Source organism: Trichosurus vulpecula, chromosome 6 (assembly GCF_011100635.1).
Source record: "Trichosurus vulpecula isolate mTriVul1 chromosome 6, mTriVul1.pri, whole genome shotgun sequence".
Taxonomy (NCBI): domain Eukaryota; kingdom Metazoa; phylum Chordata; class Mammalia; order Diprotodontia; family Phalangeridae; genus Trichosurus; species Trichosurus vulpecula.
This window is the reverse complement of record NC_050578.1, coordinates 217,877,825-217,899,882: the sequence shown is the minus strand read 5'-3', so window position 1 is coordinate 217,899,882 and position 22,058 is coordinate 217,877,825. Positions and strand designations below refer to the sequence as shown.

The following is a 22,058-nucleotide window of genomic DNA, read 5'->3' as shown; positions in this document are numbered from 1 at the left end:
AGGCTGCGTCTTTAAGGAGCTTACATTCTATGACCACCATCTCCTAAGCTTATGAAATTGTGATACTATCCTTGTGCAGCTCATGGGTATCCTCATGATGTCAATAGAAATTGATGAAGGCTTCCTAGCACATTGGCTTGGACCCCTTGTAGTGAACCTATGGGATGACATGGGCATTCAGAGACAGGTTATGAACTTCGTTTTTGGAGGGAATAACCACATCAAGGAAATCTCACATCCATTGGTGTATTTGTGTATTCCCGTAGTTGTTACTGCTCTCTATTTCCTCTTAATATATAAATTTACATATTAAATCCTAAGACCATAAGTGGCTAAAAGGGTGCTGACCTGCACTGGTGTATTGAGTTTCCTTACCTGTGAGTTCCCTATACCAATGGAATCAAAGACCCAGTCCCTACTCTCCTCCCTATGTTATATTCACCCAGTAGAATATAAGCTCCCTGTGGGTAGAGGCTATTTTTAACTGTCTTTGTATCCCCTATCACAGTGTCTTGTACATTATAGGCACTTTGTAAGTGCTTGTTACATTGGATTTTTTGTATGCAAAACATAACCAATGAGAACAAGAAAGTGGATATACAATAAATATATAGACATGGCTACAGGAGATGAATCATTTGCCTCTACTGTCCATGCAAGCAAAATGAAGTATAAATTTGAATCTATATTGATGAATTCCATAAACCAAATACCTCCATCTTTTTTGGTGTGTCTATAAAACACAAAGTGGATACTGACCAATTATCTGACTAATTTGATGGATGCTGGCTGACAGCCAAACATCAGCTTAATGCTAATTGGTCTGAATCAATGTGCTCATCTGCCTACAGCAACAGAATGAATCAGTTAAATAACAAAGCTCTCCTTTCTATTGTGCCATAGACCACTTTGGAGTACAGGGGATTTGCTTAAATTTCGTGGTGTTTCCTCAGTTCTCTGTTTGGCTTTGGTAACCATCTGATTCACCAGGACCACCTCCACAGCTGTGGGAACAGCATTTCCAGGTTCCTGACAGGGATTGACCATGATGATGCTATATGGAATACAATGGAGCAAATGTCATCAGCAGGGGGCACCCAAGCTGACCTAACCTTTAAACAAAGATAGCCCTGGTTTGAGATGATAAGATTTTAGAGTTGGAAGCATCCTTTAGATGTCTTCTAGTCCAACCCTCTCTTGTACAGATGAGGAAACAGGCCCATATAAGGGACATGACTTATGCATGGTCACGTAGGTAGAAAGAGGCAGAATGAGGATCTGCACCCAGGTCCTCTGGCTCCAAATCCATCACTCCTTCTGCTACCCACGGGAAATACGATCTGATTCCAGGATCCCCGGGTTATAGGTTACTTCAATATCCATTCATTTTAAATATTTTTCTAAATTAAAAGTAAACTCCATGCACCACAAAACATAAAACCCCCAACTCTTTCCCCTTTGCTTGCTTAATGTAAATTGCTGCTATTAGCATTGCCGCCATGAGGTCCCAAATGAGGATTCACATTTTCTTTTGGTTTCCTCTGCCATTTTAGCTATGAGTCTGCCCGTTAGCATGGAGAACTGGGGATTAAGCATTCTCTTTGGGGACTAGAGTAAGACCCCTTTGGATAATAGGATCATAGGACTTTCAGCCGGAAAGGACCTTAGGAATCATCTAGTCTAACCATTTTACAGATGAGGAAACTGAGGCCCAGGGAGATGAAGTGACTTGCCCAAGGTCACACAGGTAGTAAGTAGCAGATCTCTGATGAGAGCCCAGGTCCTCTGAATTCAGGTACTCTGATGCCAAATCAGTGCTCTTTCCATACTATCCTGATTCAGGTCAGACGATGCTTCCTCCAAAACACCATAGCTCATATTCTATCAGTCTGATGTGATAGGGCTTTTCTTTAAGGCCATTAGCCCTGTCTTAGCACACCAATCTCAGAGGGGTCCTGTGATATTTTATCTGGTGGCAAGATTAGAATACTAGAGTTTTCTGCCAACATGTTCTCTTAGAGTTCATATGTGTGTGTCTGCCTGTATGTATATTGACATGTCATTTGTAATATACATATACATACATTTACGAATATCCTGTTCACTTAAGATTATGAACTTCACAGCAATTAAGGCTATTTACGGGGTATATTTTAAATCAAGTGCTGTAATATTCAAGATGGTCTTTACAAGAAAGACTGTGACTGCAATTGTCTAAAATAGGATTGAATTGTTCATCTGTGTTAACCAAAAATAAGCTCTGCGTTGCAGTAAAAAACCCAGAACTGGCTTCCAAAAGAGGAATGTATGGGATCTCGTGTCAATGTCTACACACACAGACACACACACACACACAACAGTCAACTTGAAAAAGAAAAAGAAAAGAAAAGATAGGCTGGATTCAGGCAAATAACCCACTGAACAGACCTGCTTGATGGCTTTCACAATAATCCATTTCTGACTGAATCCCACCTTCTTTTCCTAAACCGTTTTGTGCGTAGATAGCCTTTGACTCTCTTTTAATTGGAATTCTCCGGTAGCATTTCGATTTTTTTTAAGTAAGGAAACCCCTGCTATTAAATTGCAATAAATTTACCAAACATTTTCACCATTCACTGGAAAGCTTTTACAGTAAGAAATTGTCAACAAAAGCAGGCACATTCGTGTACAAAAAAAAATGTCGTTCTTCATTTTTCTTTTCTTTTATCTTGGAAAGTGCAGGTTGGCTTGTGTATCCACCTCCCAACAACCAAAGTGTAACTCACGGCACTATGGGGTGAGGGTACAACCAGTCACAGAGCAGGCTTCCGCCAGACCGGCAAACACAACAAGACCCTCTCTTCCTCTTCCCAGTGGAGGGTCCGACGCTTCTTGAGGCTGCTTCAAGTTCCCCCTACGTCTACCTTGCTCTTGGCCCTCGGGTAGCACTGCGCTGCAGCCGGGGCTTCCCTTGACCAAAACGATTTGCCAAAGAGAAATGTGGTTGGATGAACCAACCTATAAACATTTATTGTAAACTTTAAAACGGAATCCGGATATCGAACAGACACAGAGGAGAGGAGGGAAGTCCCCAGACATAAAAATTGAATACAAATGTACTCCCTTCTTGGTGCCCATCCCAGACATCCAATTCCACAGAAGTGGCCAGCAGCCAGAGCCTCTGCTCCCGACAGCGAGGCGAGTCTAGGAGCCGGAGAAGGGACGGGCATAGGTTGGCTCCTGGGGTCCTGTGCCCCGGGACCCTCGGAAGATGCCAAACTGGAGAGAAGCTGGTCTCGCTCTCCCCTAGGGGCGGAGGCAGTGGCCCACTACGCCCCTTCCCCCTGGCCTGCCCACCTTCCGATGAACAAAACGATTCTCTGGCACGGATTTGGGCTTGAGGCGGCCAGCCCCTGGGGTGGGCTGCGAAGAGCGAGCCTCAGCTGACCCTCCCCGGTTCCCGGGGATAGACGTCCTCGTGGGGAGGCCGGCAGCAGTAGGGGTAGGAGACTTGGAGCTCCGGGTCTGAGGGCGAGTAGCCGGGCAGCTCCACCGAGGGGTGTCCCCCGCAGCGCACCTCCACTCCCGCTTCGTCGAACGCGTGGAAGACGCCCACGTTGATGTAGGAGACGGCGTGGCGCGCCCCGGGAAAGGGGCCGCCGCTGCAGCCGCCGCTGCAGCCGCCGCCGCTGAGGCCCGGGGAGGGGAGGTCGGCCTCGTCCGGGGAGAAGAGGGAGCCTTCGCTGGGCCGCTGCAGCAGCCGCCTCCCGCCGCGCTTGCCTCGCCGGCCCCGCCGCTGCTGCCGGGACGCGGGCGCGTGTTGGCGGGAGCCCGGGCCACCGCGGGGCCGCCCGCCCCGGCCGCCCCTCCGCCGGCCCCGCCGCCCCCGTCGCGCCTGCGACGACTTGTAGTTCTTGACGAGGAGCAGGTTGACTAAGCCCAGCAGGCATTCGAGAGAGTTGAAGACCGTGGAGATGACGAGGCCGCGCTGGTAGTCCTTCAGCTTCTCACATTGGGCCGACGCGGAGCTGTCCAGGGTGCTGCGGATACGAGCGGGGGCCGGGGCCAGGGCCGGGGCCGGGGCCGGAGCCGGGGCCAGTGCTGCCGCCGGGGCATTCTCGGAGCTGTCCAAAGGGCTGCGGGCTCGCGCGGGGGCCGGGGCCGGAGCGGGGGCGAGGGCCCGCGGCTTCACACAGTAGTGCGAGTATTTACGCTCCACCAGGGACACGGTGTCGCCGTCGATCACAGCTCCGGCGAAGGCGCTCAAGACCCCGAGCATAAAGACCAAGACTCCGAGCAGGAGGAAGTTCTGGCTGCCGGGGATCGCGGCAGCAGCCCGGGCTTCCGCCGCTCCGCTCTCGGGCTCGGCCTCCGGGCCCCCTAGCGCGCCCGGCACAGCCCCGGACCCGGCCCCGGCGCCCGGCACCGCCCCCGCGGGGCTCTCGTCCCTGGGCCGGCAGCAGAGCAGGGCGGAGCCGAGCAGAGACAGGCCGGCGGCCAGCAGCAGCCCCGAGTAGAAGGCGCCGGCGGCGGTGCCCAGGCGGAAGGGCTCCCCGCGGAGCTCGGAGCCCAGAGAGAAGCACTTGAGCCCCACGGCGGCGGCGCTGAGCGCGCAGGCGAGCAGAAGGCCGGAGGAGAGCGCGGCGCAGGCTCCGCGGACGCTCCACTTCATCGTCCGCGCCCGTGCCCGCGCCCGCGCCCGCGCCCGCGCCCCCGCCGGCCCACACCCCGCGCGGCTGCTGCCCCGGGCGCCGCCGCTGCCGCCGCCTCCCTCCGCCTCCCCCGCCTCCTCCCGGCGCGGTGCGGCCGGACCGCCTGCCGGCTCCTCATCCTCCCGCGTCCTCCCGGCCCAGTGCCGCGGCCGCCGCCGCCGCGCCCTCCGCCGCCGGGGATCCCATCCTCCTCCTCCTGCCGCCGCCGCCGCCTCCCAGCACGGCAGCCGCCGCAGCCAGGCTCAGGGAAACCGACGCGGCGGCGCCGAACGCAGAGAGCGCCCCCCCGCCCCCCCGCAACACCCCCTCCCCCCGAAACTCCCCCAGTGCCAGGGCCGCCCACGGCTCCGCTTCTGCCCGGCCTTAGCAGGGAGCCTGGACTCCTGGCACCCAAGTCTCTCACTCCCCTGAGCCCCATCCCAACATCCGCACCCCCACGCCTCCAGTGAACTCGTCACTAACTCCTGGCGCCTCCGCGCCCCCACCCCCGATCCCGGGGCGTTGTTTCCCGCATCCCTATGCCCCAGGCCGTCCCGACCCTGCTCCTATCTCCAGCCTCCCAACCCTCCATCTCCACCCCCTCACCCCCACGCTGGTGAGGAGACAGCTGAAACTGAGTCCCTCCCGTCCCACGGCCCCAGGAGGAGGGGTAGAACTTGTCCTGAAGCCCAGAGAAGGAAGGGGTGGTCTCCCGGGATTACTATGCCTGGAGCTCTGGGACCTCCCTGATACCCCGCCCCCTCCTGGGAGCTGGAGCCAAAGTAGGAGCAGGAGCTGGGAGACCGCTTGGGTCCGCTAGTAGGTTGGGGTGGCACCGCCTGTTTGAAGGGAAAGTTATTTTGATACAAACGAGGAGGTGTTCGTCTTGGAACTGGACCATGGATCCGTGTTCCTGGCTTAAGCTGGTACATCAGAAGGAAAACTGATAGATGAATGTGAATTGATGGAAAATTGCTGTTTAATTCAATTAGAAAGGACATTTCTTTGTGGGGCAAGATATTTCGATTTAATGACATCTTTGGGACCCAAAGAGACAGATCAGGGCTTGAGGTTGAAAGGGAAGAGCTGTAGCGTCTCCAGCCCTTGAGATTTCGTGGTCTTTTCTGGGTACTGGGCGCAACCAGAATAAGTAAATATGTTCTGCTCAGGATAGAGGTAGGAGCAGAAAGAGACGAGGAAAGGAGACATCTAGAACTCCAGAGGCAGAGACTATGGCTGAAGTCCCTCCTGCCCAGAACCAACGACGAAATGTCTTGAGATAATTGGAACTGTCCACTGCCCTCAGAAGTATTACCAATGTCAGGGAGGATATTTTACATGACATTCATACAAAAACAACACTGCCAATCCTTGAGAGGTTCTTTTTGCAGATGACATTGAACTAACGACATGGAGCCCCACACAGGACAAAAACTCCTCAGTGAAATAACCACCAATGAAAAAAATTCTGATATAGCCATTCACAGGGACAATGGATGGGGAAAACCTATTGCCTAGATTATGACAAGTAACCAATGTAGACATACATCTGTCAGTATGTACATTTGGGGCAAGTGCTGCATATGGACTATGAGCTGGGCTCTGAATTGAATAAGAGGAAGGGAATCAGGCTAAATTACATTTGGAAAATGAATGATTTAATGATTACTTGCCTCTGATTGCTGCAAAAGTCTCTCTCTCCCTCTCCCTCTCTCTCTCCCTCTCTCCCTCTCTCTCTCTCACTCTGTCTCTCACTCTCTCTCTCTCTGCTTCTCTCTCTCTCTCCCTCTCCCTCTCCCTCTCTCACTCTCTCTCTCTCCCTCTCCCTCTCTCTCTCTCTCTCTCTTCCTCCCTCCCTCTCTCTCCTCTTTCTCTCAACAGTATTCTCCCAATGATACTCTGTGATTGTAAATTATGCAACACTATCATCTCAAAGAATCAATTTGTAGGTGTGCCAAGAGGCAATGACAAGCCCCTTCAAGGATGTAAGGAGGTTGCCCCATATTAGCAAGACGGAGTGTGCAGAAGGAGGATAAAACACACTCATTAGGACATGTAAAACCAGAAAAGGATGTGGGTTGGCCATGTGGTAACAGTAAAGAATAATAGATGCTGAGCTTCAATGTTGCATTAGTCTCTACAAGGTCTCCAGCCTGTTGGGTAGAAACTCAATGTGGGGAGGGTATGGAAAGTCATTGATAAAGTGTCAGAATGAGAAGGCATAAAAGGATTATGGTCTATGCCAATAGGAGGAGGGCCCACACCACTGAGGTCACAGATCCATTGAGATATGGAAGCACTGTTATGTTAAAAATATGTCATAATCTAATAATATGTCATGTATAATATACACCATAATGTTCAGCTTGTGATTTAATCACTGTAGAGTTTATTGCTCTATTTCTAGCTCAGGAAATAGGAGGAGTAAAGCACCAAAAAAAGTGATGAGTGGGAAAAAACCATGGAGTTTGGGGAAAAAAGGGGCTGGAAAGAAGTCCATATGAATCTTAGCCCTCAGTCAGAAAAGACCTTGGGAAACCCCTATAGCACTCCAAGCAGTCAAGGTCATTTCCAGGGAGGGCTTGGTTTGCACACTAATGTGCTCCCAGGTTCATCCAGATATAGGGTACATAGTTCTTCTGTCTGCAGTATGAAGATTACAAAACCACACACAGAGTTGCATTTAGTAATCTCCTCTGTATTTTATATGAGCACAGGACGCCAGGATCCTGAACAATATGGCTTTTCTGGATCTTGATGGGGTTTGGTCAGAAGAGTCATGCCCACGATATGAACTTGCAGAATCCACTGTATTTTCTTCAGAGGCCATCCTTTTGAATATCTGCAGATAAAACTCATCTTACTCAGGACTTCCTTGGTCTCCTATGGACAATGATGAGGCATTGGGAGAGAAGAGCAAAATTTCTTCCACACTGTAGTTTATAAGTTTTAAAAAGGAAACAGTCCAAGCCAGTTGTGTGTACTGTGATACCCTTGTCACACACAATCACACTCATGTACTCTCTCATCCACACACACACTCATAAATGCATATTTTCCCACTCATGTCCACTCCACTGACAAACATGATTACATTCAAATACTGTCACATACACACATATTAATATACATGCTTACACACAAGCATACACTCATGCTCATATTCTCATATACACACTCACAAGTAGAACCACTGCCATACGTATTTACATGCATTCATCCACTTAAGCACAGACACACATGCACACACACATTCAAACTCACACAGTCGCCATGCGCTAGCTAGCTCTTGGTGATTATTCTGTTTCCGGGGAAACAGCTCCGCAAGGAGCAGTAAACGGGGGCTGAGAAAGTGTCTTCCCAGTTGTTTCCCACAATGACTACTGTTCACATTGATTGAGGCTGGGGGAAGGTAGGGGATTCGACCCTGTACAGGATGAGAAAGGCAGAAAGTGCTTCTTGGCACCCCGCCCCTGCCTCCAACCTCCAACCCCACTCGGTGCTGAGTCCCTGTCAATTCATGGGAAATTATGTGGGAGTGTACCTGGCCCTTTTCTTGGAAAACCAAGCCAAGTCCCTCCCTCCACCATTTTAAGGACCCCTAAGGTTGCTCATCTGCTTCAGGCCCCACCTCTGCCAGCCCTGAAAGCTGCATTAGAGCCTCTAGTCCTGTCTGTCAGGCAGCCACAGGGCATAATTTCAGGGCTTCCCAAAGGATCTCCTTGCTGGACCAAATCCCTACTAACTCCAGGAACTAGAATTCTCTCTTCCTGGAGTCAGGACCACTTTTTCAGTCGAGCATGAGCTCAGGAAACAAGTTCCCCTGGGGAGGGAGATGCTGTGAGGTGCCAGTGTCAAAGACTGATCTGAGAACAAGTGAGTGTTGGATTCCAGGAGCTGGACCATCCATATCTGGGCACTGGGGAAGTGGGGATTTGTGCTCCTCCAAGCTCCTTCTTCCCAGGGCCCAGAGGGAGGGGGCTTCTGTCAGTGGGTTTATGCTCTCAAGGAAGGCACTTGTCTGAGTGTCAATTCTATTTAATCTCTCCTAGGAATTCCCCCAAGAAAGCCCACTCCAGTGACTCCCCAGTGCCCTCCAGTTAAGGCAAGGCCTGGAGAGCCTTATCAAGGGCCTTCATCTCCCTGTGTTCCATTCAGGTCTTGTACAGCTGCAGCTGTTTGTCTAGGCACAAGGGTCCCTGGAACAGAATGGAGATGGTGATACTTTATTGTCTCAACCCTTGCTATTGTTAATCTCCCACACAGCCTACAATGAGCTCTGGGGGTAGCTCTCAGATTCTCCCCTAAAAGCATTGCAGCAGCAAAATCACCCCTTACTTTAGATTAGAATGACATTAGCCATCACCCCCTCAATTAATCTTTGAATGGAAGCATCATAAACATCAAAACCTTCTCATAGCACAATACCCCTGGATTAGACATGATTGCAGAGTTTTCCCTTCCCAGTTTCTCTTATTTTGGGGGAGTGGGGAGGCAAATATTCAAGGCAACTTACATACACTGCCAGGAGGTTTCTTCAGCATACTGACGTCTTCACAGCAGGTCAGCACAGTATTAAACACTCTGTTATTATCTCTTTGGGCCTGTATCTCTGACTTCTGTCTACCCACACCCAAATCAGGCTGGCTTTGGGGCTTCCCCTTTCCCTATCTTGCTTTCCCACTATTGGATTTTAGATTCTACTTCTGGATAATTGCATTTCATTACTGACAGACGCACAACAGCCATATTAATAATAACTTATATTTATAATTCACACTCATAGAGCCCATGAAGGCTTACAAAGCACTTTCCTCCTCATAAGAGTCATGTAAGGTAGAAAGATTAAGAATTATTATTCTCCCTTTATAGATGATTAATCTGGGGTCATACAGCTGGTCTGTTTCAGAGCTAGGATTTGAACCTGGCTCTCCTCGCTCCAAATCTGGTGCTGTCTCTCCTCTTATTTTAAGCCAGACCCAGTTCACATTGGAAGGGCCCCATGTGCATGATATGGAGGTGTAGGAGGCTCTCAGCAGGAGAAAAGGGCTTAGAACAAGAGATAAATTTCTGCAACATCAGAATTTTGCAGAGTCTGCAGTCCAACAGGCAATCATTGGACTAGGGGATTTCTAAGTCATTTCTCCTCCCTGGCCTCAGTTTCTTCAACTATAAAATGAGAGGGAGTGGGCAAAATGATCTCTAAGGACCCTTCCAGCTCTCATGTTTTCTGTCTAGAGTCAGTCACTTCTGGGAGTAGTGCCAAAGTATTTGGACAATGTTAGTGAAGGTATCTGTGAGCCTGAGTCCAGGAAGAGAGCAGAAATATGGCTTGTGGGAGGTATGAATTGGCAGGGCACACACAGTCTAGGGGGAGGGAATTTATGTTACTGACATGCAGTTGATCGTTGCTGTCTCTATGTCCCTTACATTCTCAGCAAAGAGCTTCTGACTTTAGGGGCTGGCTCCCTGTTGTGAGGACAAGATTTGTCCTTAATGCAAAGAACTTTTATTATCAAGCCTGAGGATCCAGAATGTGTTCCTGGACACTGGACTAAAATCCCAGTGGTATTGTATAAAATACAATTACCATCAACTCCCTGTAACCAACATTCATGTACAAGCCCTTGACTTCTACGCCCACAGGCTTGTCACCCTTCTTTGTTACCTCCTGGCAGCCCTCCTGACTGCTGCTCTGATGTTTATGCTCTTGGTTCAGTTGAGCCAGGATATGCTTGATATATTATTATATTGTTCATACAATGGAGAGGGATAGATCAGGGGAGCCTGATTAACTTAATGAAGCTATTGTTTGGGACTTTGTGTCTCCCCAGTGCCAGGTGCCCATGCCCATTAATACCTTGGTGAGAAGGTTGAGGCCCCCCTCCTGGGCCTGGGTACTTGCTGACCCACTCACAGCTCTATGAGGATAAATTATTGAGTTTGATTGACTTGGGCAATCGTAGGTTGAGAGTCACTCACTCCCCCTCCTCTTTCTATTGGCTCTATAAAAGAGAGCAGGGAGTCTTTTGGGTGAGATTTGGGAGTCAGAGAAGAATCCTCAATAGAACTAAGAGCAGACCTAGATCCTGGGAATATGATGATGGGAAGCCCATGTATCCAGAGCAGATTCCCCCAGGAAGCCACTATTGGTTGTCTTAAAGAGGCAGGAGCAGAGACATTGGCAGTTGCAAGAGGTAGGGTGGTTCATCTGCGACCAACTCTTTGTGACTCTAGGGTTTTCTTGGCAAAATATTGGAGTGGTTTGCCATATCCTTCTCCAGCTCATTTTACAGATAAGGAAACCAAAGCAGACAGGGTTAAGTGACTTGCTCAGGGTCACACTGCTAGTAAATGTCTGAGGCCAGATTTGAAACTCAGGTCTTACTGACTCCAGGCCAAGAACTCTATCCACTGTCCCACCCAGCTGCCCAAGAGGTAATGGTAGATTTCGAGAAGTAGTGGTACACCCCCTCAAATAGATGGCTTTAGGAAAGGATGAGTAACATGACTCAGTGTCTTGGATATAGAGTGAGAATTTCTTGGACAATTCTAAGTCTCTGGCCCTTGCAGGGCTTACTCCTTTAGAGAAACAGAAAGTTGGGAGAGCTTGGACAGCTCCAGTCTATTAGAGAGGAGAGGATCCTGGGACCCGCCTTCTAGAGGGAAAACAAGGTGTATCTGGGCAGCACTAGCCTCTTAGAAGAAAAGTGGTTGAGAATAAGGCCTCGGAGACAGGAAGGGACTGACGCCACAGTATTATGGAGCAAAAATGGACTTCATACTCTGCTACTCCTCTGAGTTGTTATGATGGCAGAGATGAAATAGGGTGGAGCAGATCCCTTATCTTCACTCACACAGCCATCGCCTTAGTTTATCTCCTCTTGCCTAGATTATTGCAACACTCTCCTAATTGGTCTCATGACCTCACATCTCTCCTCAGTCCACACTCAGCCCACTCACCGCTGCCAAAGTGATTTTCCTTAAGCACAGATCTGACCATGTGACTCCCCTCCTCAATCAACACCAGCTTTCTCTTGCCTCAGGAGTAAAATGCAAACTCTTCTCTTTAGCTTTTAAGGCCCTCACAACCTTGCCCTCACCTGGATTTCTAACCTCATTCATTATCCTGACTCCATCACTTCAGTGCCTCACTGTCTACTGGCTCCTTCTCTATCGCCTACAAATATGCCCATGTTGCCCCCATCCTCAAAAGCCCCTCACTCTATCCTTCCATCCCTGACAATTACTGTTCTATTTCCCTTCTGCCTTTTGTGGCTAACCCCCTTGAAAAGGTCATCTGCAATAGGTGCTTTCACTTTCTCTCCTCTTGTTCTCTTATTAAAGCCTTAACAATCTGGCTTCTGATCTCATCATTCCACTGAAACTGCTCTTTCTAAAATTACCAGTGTTCTCTTAATCGCCAAATCCAAAGGCCTTTTCTCAATCTTCATCCTCTTTAATCTCTCTGCAGTCTTTGACACTGTGGATCACTCTCTTCTCCTCGACACTCTCTTCTCTAACTTTTCAGAATACCATTCTTGGTTCTCTTCCTACCTATCAGACAACTTTCTCTTAGTCTCCTTTGCTGGATCCTCCTCCAGATCGCGCCGTCTAACCATAGGTTTCCCTCAGGGTTCTGTCCTGGGTCCTCTTCTCTTCTCCTTCTATACTACTTCATTTGGTTTTCTCATCACCTCCCATGTATTTAATTACCATCTCTATGCTGATGATTCTCAAACCTATCTATTCTGTCCTAACCTTTCTGCAGATTTCTAACCTCACATTTTCAAACTAGCTTTCAGACATCTCAAACTGGATTAACTGGATTTCTAGTAGACCTCTTGAACTCAGCATGTCCAAAAGCAAGCTCATTATGTTCTCCCTAAGCACTCCCCCCCTCCTATTTCCCTATTACTGTAGAGCAACACCATCCTCCTGGTCCCTCAGGCTCACAACCTAGGATCATCCTGGATTCCTCACTATATCTCACCTCCCATATCCAAACTGTTTTCAAGGTTGGTTGGTTTTACCTTTGTAACATCTCTTCAATACCCCTCCCTCCCCTACACCATTCTAGTGCAGGCCTTCATTACCTTATGCCTGGACTATTGCTGGTCTCTCCCCATTCCATGCCAGCCTCCTTTCAGCCACTAAACTGATTTTCCTAAAGAACAGGTCCAACCATGTCACCCTTATCTCCCCACCCCCAACTCAATAAATTCCAGTGGCTTCCTGTCCTGTCCAGGATCAAACACAAAATCCTCTATTTGTTATTCAAAGTTCTACATAATCTATGCCCTCCTTGCTGCTTGCTGTCTTTCCAGTCTTCTCATATGTTACTCCCCACCATCATTTCTTTAATCCAGTAACACTGGCCTCCTGACCATTCCACAAACAAGACATCGGATATTCTCTGTCCTCATCTCTGCCTACTGATCTCCCTCACTTCCTTTAAGTCCCAACTAAAATCCCATCTTCTACAGGAAGCCTTTCCCAATCCCTCTGTTAATTATTTCCTGTTTATCTTGTATTGAGCTTGTTTGCACACATTTGTTTGTTGTTTCCTTCATAGACTGTGAGCTCCTCGTTGACAGGCACTGTCTTTGCCCTCTTTTTGTATCCCCAGTGCTTAGCACAATGCCTGTAGAGTAGTCATTTAATAAATGCTTATTAACTGACTGGCTGCCCTGTGGATCCAGCCAAACCAGCCTTCTCTTGTATCCATATGCATCATTCTGTCTCCTTTCTCCTTGCTCTTGCATTAGCTCGCCCATGCCTACAATGAACTTCCTCCATACTTCCACCTTATACAATTCCTCTCTTCCTCCAAGACTCAGGTCAAGCAGCACCTTCCGCAGCTTTCCCTTCAAGTGTTACCACTGTCCCTCTCAAGGTATCTGGTGTTTTTGTTCAGTTTTTTTAGTCAGATCCAAACCCCATTTGGGATTTTAATGGCAAAGGTACTGGAGTGGTCTGCTGTTTCCTTCTCCAGTTCCTTTTACAGATGAGGGAACTGAGGCAAACAGGGTTGAATGATTTGCCCAGTCTCACAGTTAGTGAGTGTCTGAGGCCAGATTTGAACCCATGAAGATGAGTCTTCCTGACTCCAGGCCCAGCACTCTATTCTAACCGTAACCCCTTCCCCACCTACCTGTCCCATCTAGTGTTTACCTACTTGGCATTTGTTTGTTTTTATCTACACTATGAGAAGGTATTGTTTCATTTATTTTGTCTGTGTCTATAGCACTGAGCACAGGGTCCATTACATAGTAGGCCTAGTAGCTTAAGAGATGTTTATTAATTGAGAGATCTCTAGCAATTCTGAGTTCATTTTTTCTTTTAGAGGGAATCCTAATCCAACACTTAACACATTATCTGGCATATGGTATGTGCTTAATAAATACTTATGGACTGATTGGGTGACTAATCCTTAGGGTAGTTCCTGTAAGCCTGGAAGCCTTACAGGTCCTTGAGGTGAATATGGGGAAGGGAAAGGAAGAGGAGAATCATGTCAACTTTGAGCTCCTAGGAGAATTTGGGGTGTTTTGCTTTTTTGTGAAGTGAAATAAAGACTCCCACTGACCTTCCTAGAATCCTGGGGTGGGGCAGTATGTAGCCAGTCCTAGAATCCTGAGGAGGAGAGCTAGCGTTCCTTCTAGGGACCCTACTTGTCACTGCCAGTGGGAGTTGGGACAAGGAGCCCTGTCTACATATGAGCTGCATCCAGTAAATTGTACTTAGTCTTTGACTACAAGAGTTCATTCATCTCCTTTCTTCAGTTAAATTTAAAAAGCATTTACAAAATTCAGAGTAAAGTCCTTGATATCAAGGGATGCAAAGGTGAATAAGATGGGTTCCTTCCCTCAAAGAGTCTAGTAGGGGACATCAAACATTTAGGATTCCTACCTGGGATCATTTCCTTGCAGAACAGGGTTGCTGTGTGATCTTGGGGCAGTGAGGCGATAGAGAGCATGGAGTGCTGGACTAACAGACAAAGAGGCCCGTGTTTGAATCCTGCTTCAATTACTAGCTGAGTGATCTTGGGCACTGTCTTAGCTTTAGTACAATGGGGATGACAGCAAGATAGTATCAACACCGATCTCATAGAATTGTTGTAAGGATGTAAAGTACTATACAATGCTGTCTATTATTATAATGCCCCAGAGTATTTTCCCCAACAGTTCCTGAAATCCCACCATTAAAGTCTTACTTCTGATTTCTTTGAGTTCCTACAATCTGGTTCCCCCCCATATTCCACTGAAACCACTTTCTTCAGTTACCTAATTTGTTAACTGTAAATTCAGTGGCCATTCATCATTATCATCAAATGATGATAGCTAGTACTCATATATTATATATATAATATATTATTTATATATATGTTATACATTTTACATATATATATATATATATATGTTCTAGGCTCTGTGCTAAGAGGTTTATAGATATTATCTCATTTCTCAGTCCCTCAGTCTCCCCCTATAGTTTCTGACCATGTTTACTGCTTTCCCTTGGATACTCTTTTTTTCTCTTGGCTTTTATAACACTACTTTCACCTGGTTCTCTTCCTGATTGACCATTCTTCTAATTCTTTTTCTGTATCATCTTCCATCTCTTCCCTGCTATGCATGCATATTCCCCAGGATTCTATCCCAGCCCTGCCCAATATATGGCCTGCGTGCCACCTATGGCCCACCTCAGGATTTCTGGTGGCCTGTGAAAAATGTGGAGATGTAAAACAGGCCTGCTCTGTCATGAACTCTCTCTTCTCTATGTTCTTTCTTGGTGACCTTGTCCATTGCCATGGGTTCAGTTATCATCTCCATGAATGTGTACCAGGTCTATGTATCTAACTCTAATTTCCCTCCTGAAGCACATTACCACTGCCCACTTGATACAGTTACTGAAACGCCTCCCCTATATCTCAAGTACAGCTTGTCCCAAACAAAGCTCATTATTTACTCCTGCCTAAACTTGCCTTTCCTACCAAATTCTTTATTTCTGTTGGGCCCACCACCATTTTTCCAGTCATCCTTGTTCACAGCTTTGGAGTTATCCTTCACTCTGCCCTCTCCCTCTTCCTCTTCCCAACATCAGATCAGTTGACTAGCTTTGCTGATTCTATCTCCACAATTTCTGGTGTGTCTTCTCTTAACACACCACCAACCCCTTCAATTTAGGCCTCTCTCCTGGACAATTGCAGTGGCCTCCTCATTGGTCTCCTTGCTGCCAGTGTTTCCTACTCTGGTCCAATCCTCTACCCATCTGCCAAAATAATCTTCTCAAAGCAAAGTTCTGATGGTGTCAGTCTCTTGCTAAAACAAAACAAAAACAAATCCCCAAACCCCCAAACTTCAGTGTCTCCCATTGCTTCTAACATGAAACACAGTCATAGCTTTTAAGACCCTCTGCAATTGGGCACCTACCTACCTTCTCTCACAGGGTTTTCTTTCATTAACTTTATGCACAGACAAAAGACCCTGCCAGCTATTTGCTGAATTCAACACTCATCTCTTGCTTCTAGATCCCTATTAATTGTGCCCTATGCCTGGAATAATCCCTTCTTATTTTCTTCTCTCAAAAACCTAAATTTCTTCCTTCCTTCCTTTCTTTCTTCCTTCCTTCCTTCCTTTCTTCCTTACTCCCTTTTTCTCTTTCTTTTTTTGGTAATCAGAGTTAAGTGACTTGCCCAGGGTCAAACAACTAGCAAATGTCTGATGCTGATTTGAATTCAGATCCTCCTGACTCCATAGTCAATGCTATATCCACCGCACTGCCTAGCTGTCCCCACTGTAAAGTTTCCATAGAATGAAAGCCCTTTGAGGGCAGGCCGTGTTGTATTTTTGTCTTTGTAGTCCCAGCACCTCTTACAGTGACTGGAACACAGCAGATACTTAAACATTTGTTTCTCTGAATTGACTTAAGCACAGTCTTTTTTAAACTCTTCCTTGTACAATTACCACTTTCTCCTATGCACTGACTTGCTGATAACTTGGTCAGTGAGACAGGTTATGGGCATGGCCTCTCATCACCAGAGGGAAAGGGGATGACCCTGTCCTAAAGTCTCACTCAAGCAGCCAGAATCATTGTTCAGTCTCCTGGGTGGGTAAAAGAGAAAACATGCAGCGCAGCAGCAAAAGGAGCACATGATGGCCAAGAATCTTGTATTACTCATGGTCCCATATGGCTATGATAGCTGTCATGATTTTTAAAAAATTATTACTAATTATAATAGTAATTATTACTGACAATTGATATTTGTATAGTACATCAAGGTTCATAAAGTATTTTCATAATAATACTTAAAAGCTTAAAACTGAGAAAAGAAGAAAGGTCTGGGTTGAACTGATTCCTGGCACTATCCAAATTTACCATATTTTGATCATTACTTCATCCTATGAGACTTGTTCAGTGGAAATCTAAGTCCCTTTATGCCAGCAGTGAGAATTCTCTGAACTCAGAGTAGAGAAAATGTTCCTTGGAGATGCAGAGACATGATATGGATAAGTAGGTCCTTGATGATACCTAATGATTTTTCTTGGATTTGACATGAAATCCACAGTCCTGAGATTTGCTTCCAATGTCTGTTATGTTTCTTTGCATTCACAACCAGACTCTGAGAAAAAACTATCTAGCTTTCATTTCCTACCCCTTGCAATTTGACTTCTTTTCCCACCACTCAAAGGAAATGGCTAGGTCAGCAATCATCTCTTTATTGCTAAAACCACTGGCCTTTTCTCATGCCTCATACTTCTTGACCTCTTTTCATCATTTAGTCAAATGATGAATATAGTCATATGTAGTCATATAATATAGTCAATATAGTCATATTGAGTGCCCCCTACTTTTTGGGTTATTATGGCACCATTCAGTTCTGGTTCTTTTCTTGCCAAAATGAGCAAATCCTTAATTTCCTCTGAAGAATTATCATCTATGTTCTTCCCCCTGTTCATGGACATTCTCCAGGGTTCTGGCTAGGACCTCTCTCTTTCTCTTCTTGCTTTTTTCCAGTGATCTCATCAACTCCCTTTGATCAATGATCATCTCTATTCTGATGACTCCTGTAATGGCAAGCAGGGAGGGACTTTTGCTGTTTTTTGCTTTTGGATTACTTCTCAGCACTAAGGCCATCAAGTGCCTTCGAATGTTGCCTTTATTTCAATCAAGAGTGTTTGATTGAATCAAGAGTTTTTGATGACCTGCTTAAGTTACAAGAAAGCCTAAGTCACATGAGTTTGAGTCACATGGTTGTGACACCCTCTGACCCTGAATAAGTATATATGTACTCTGAGGTTAGCATTTTGCTTTGGGGGTTCACTCATTGGAAGAGTGTCCGTGTGATTTGACCAGATGAGGCTCTGGGTAGCTGTTAAGGAGCCCTACCCACCTTGGCTTTGAAAATCCAGATGTTGGTGCTTCTCTTTCTGGTAACTATGTATGTATTGCTATCGACAGACAGTTAGAAGCTCTGTCTGCTGGTTTGTGTTATTTGCTCTGTTTATATAATTTCTGCTTACAATTTCTGTTGTGTTTTCTCTGAAGTCCAGGGTGTTGACTTTTCCCCCTGAACTAAGGGAATGATATATGTATGTTTAATTAGAGTGAGACTGTAAACCCCTTCAAGTTGCTTTCCTTAGAAAAGCAGATGAAAGAACCTGTAAGCCCTCCTGCCTGCTGGTGTTGTTGGTCTTACACAGCCACAGTAGCAGCAAGTAGCATTCTTGTTACAATTCCCAATTCTATCTCTCTACCTTTCTTGTGACTTGCATCCACACATCTTTTCCACTTGATATCCCACAGACATCTCAAACTTAACATATGCAGAATAGGACCCATTTTATTTTCCCCTAAACTCACCCTTCTTCCCTACAGTGGTTGGTAGCACCACTATTCTTCCAGTAATCCAAGTTTGCAACCTAAACAGTCATCTTCAGCTTTTCACTCTCACTCATCTCCCTATAGCCAATCAGTGGCCAAGTCTTATTATTCCACTACCTCAACATCTCTTGCATCTCTGTCTTCTCTCTTCACACATTACTACCATCCTAGCTGAGGCCCTTGTCAACCATCTCATAGAATATGGTAATAACTTTGGAACTGGTCTCCCTACCTCCAGTTTCTCCTTCCTCAATTCCATCCTACACACCAGTGCTAAAGTCAGTTTCCAAAAACACTGGTCTGATCATGTTACTCCCCTGCTCAAAAAGGCTCTTCCTTGCCTTTAGAAAAAAAAATACAAATTCTTCTGTTTGGTATTGAAAGCCCTTTATAATCTACTTCAGCCTGTCCTTTTAGGCTGAGTATTTTACTCTGAAGTATATATTCTTCCCCAATAATTCAATGTTACAACCAATTGGCCTCTGTACTGTTTGTCATACACGACACCATTTTCTCCCTTCTGTACCATTACACAGGATATTCCTTATGTCCAAATTCTCTGCCTGAAGTTGGAACCGTGGAAAACCCTTAGCTCTTTTCAAGGCTCAACTCAAGCTTTACTTCCTTGAAAAAGCCTTTCCTAATTCTACCACCCATCACCATCCCAATCTCCATGAAATCACTTTGTATTTATCTTGTACATCATCTACAATTATCTATCCCCAATTGAAATATAAGCTCCTAGAGGGCAGGGACTCCCTCATTTTTGTATTTGTATTCCCAATGCCTAAGCCATTCCTTGACATACAGTAGGCATTTAATAAATATTTGATTTTTTGATCGATTCTTATGACCATGCCCAAATTGGTAAAGTGCTCCTGGAGAAAAGTTTTGAATTTAAAAATGAAATTAATCATTACCATCATCAATAAGAGATCTTTATTCAATATGAAAAATTATTTTTCAATATAATTTGAAACAAAATTAATTCATTATTATCACCAATGAGAAGTCTTGATTCAATATAAGAGCCAACCAAATTAGGGCCAACCAAAAATAGAATCATATTTTCAAAACTGCTGTTTGATTGAAAATAAGAGTTTCAGAAAAGAAAGGTGAACTGGAAAAGTTAAAAAGTTATGTTGAGAATGGATTTTGATTCTGAAGCAGGCTTAAAAATGTAGGAATGTTATAGACTCTTGGTCAGTGTGTGTAGTACACTAATGAAAAAGGTAAAATATATTTTCTAAGAGTCCCGAGAATCTGATCAAAAGAAAATGAGAGGAAAAGGAAGAAAACCACACACACATATTTATCATGTCAGATACGATCAAGAGTAATGGGAACAACATACAAAGGTTATCATCGAAAAGACTGTTCATTCACAGAAGAAAATATCCAAGCGGAAAAATAGCAATAAAACATAAGGTCTTTGATGTCTATCCATGAATAAGTGCACAAAGTAGGGGTAATAAGCCAGCAAACTAGAAATCCTAATGGAAATGTAAAGAGGTAAATTTGACTTCATAGGTATTACTGAGACTTGATGGAATGTCATACTACTGAAATATGAATCGGAAGGGTTATATCTTATTTTACTTTTTTTAATTTTAATTTTTAAAATCATTATTTATTTATTTAATATTTTAGTTTCAGCATTAATTTCACAAGAGTTTGAATTACAAATTTTCTACCCATTTCTACCCTCCCCCCAACTCCAAGATGGCATATATTCTGATTGCCCCTTTCCCTAGTCAACCCTCCCTTCTGTCACCCCACTCCCCCCATCCCCTTTTCCCTTACTTTCCTGTAGGGCAAGATAGATTTTTATGTCCCACTGCCTGTATATCTCATTTCCTAGTTGCATGCAAAAACTTTTTTTAACATCTGCTTTTAAAACTTTGAGTTCCAAATTCTCTCCCCTCTTCCCTCCCAACCCACCCTCCCTAAGAAGGCAAGCAATCCAACATAGGCCACATGTGTATCATTATGCAAAACCCTTCCACAATACTCATGTTGTGAAAGACTAACTGTATTTTGCTCCTTCCTATCCTATCCCCCTTTATCCAATTTTCTCCCTTGACCCTGTCTCTTTTCAAAAGGGTTTGCTTTTGATTACCTCCTCCCCCTATCCACCCTCCCTTCTATCATGCCCCCTTTTTTATCTCCTTCCTCCTTCTTTCCTGTGGGGGTAAGATAAGCAATTGAGTGTGTGTGTCATTCTCTCCTCAGGTCAAATCCAATAAGAGCAAGATTCACTTATTCCCCCTCACTTGCTGCCTCTTCCCTCCCAACAGAACTGCTTTTTTTTTGCTACTTTATGCAAGATAATTTACACCATTCTATCTCTCCCTTTCTCCTTCTCTCAATATATTCCTCTCTCATTCCTTAATTTGATTTTTTATATATCATCCCTTCATATTCACCTCACCCTGTGCTCTCTCTCTCCCTCCCTCTCTCTCTCTCTCTCTCTCCTCTCTCTCTCTCTCTCTCTCTCTCTCTCTATATATATTATATATATATATATATATATATATATATATATATACATATATATATATATATATATATATATATATTCCCTTCAGCTACCCTAATACTGGGGTCTCATGAATTATACACATCATCTTTCCATGTAGGAATGTAAACAAAACATTTCAACTTTAGTAAGTCCCTTATGATTTCTCTTTCTCAATTACCTTTTCATGCTTCTCTTTTGAGAGTCTGTTTGAAAGTCAAAGTTTTTATTCAGCTCTGGTCTTTTCACTGAGAAAGCTTCAAAGTCATCTATTTTATTGAAAATCCATATTTTGCCTTGGAGCATGATACTCAGTTTTGCTGGGTAGGTGATTTTGGTTTAAATCATAGCTCCATGACCTCCAGAATATCATATTCCGATACCTTCAATCCCTTAATGTGAAGCTGCTAGATCTTGTATTATCCTGATTGTGTTTCCACAATACTCAAATTGTTTCTTTCTGGCTGCTTGCAGTATTTTCTCCTTGATCTGGGAGTTCTGGAATTTGGCGACAATATTGGGATCTTTTTCAGGAGGTGATAGGTAGATTCTTTCAATTTCTATTTTACCTTCTGGCTCTAGAATATCAGGGCAATTCTCCTTGATAATTTCTTGAAAGGTGATATCTAGGCTCTTTCTTTGATCATGGCTTCAGGTAGTCCACTAATTTTTAAATTATGTCTCTGGATCATTTCCAGGTCAGTGGTTTTTCCAATGAGATATTTCACATTGTCTTCCACTTTTTCATTTCTTTGGTTCTGTTTTATAATATCTTGATTTCTCATCAAGTCACTAGCTTCCACTTGCTCCAGTCTAATTTTTAAGGTAGTATTTTCTTTAGTAGTCTTTTGGATCTCCTTTTCCATTTGGGTAATTCTGCCTTTCAAGGCAATTCTTCTCCTCATGGCTTTTTGGAGCTCTTTTGCCATTTGAGTAGTCGATTTTTTAGGTGTTATTTTCTTCAAGTATTTTTTGGGTCTCCTTTAGCA

General features: G+C 45.1%; 1 protein-coding gene across 1 annotated transcript; it reads right to left on the bottom strand.

Moving 5' to 3' along the window:
* Positions 1-3,418: 3,418 nt before the first annotated feature.
* Positions 3,419-4,651, bottom strand: TMEM271 (transmembrane protein 271). Its single transcript, XM_036765093.1, has one exon. The coding sequence runs from the start codon at positions 4,649-4,651 to the stop codon at positions 3,419-3,421; it is 1,233 nt and encodes a 410-aa protein (XP_036620988.1).
* Positions 4,652-22,058: the final 17,407 nt, after the last annotated feature.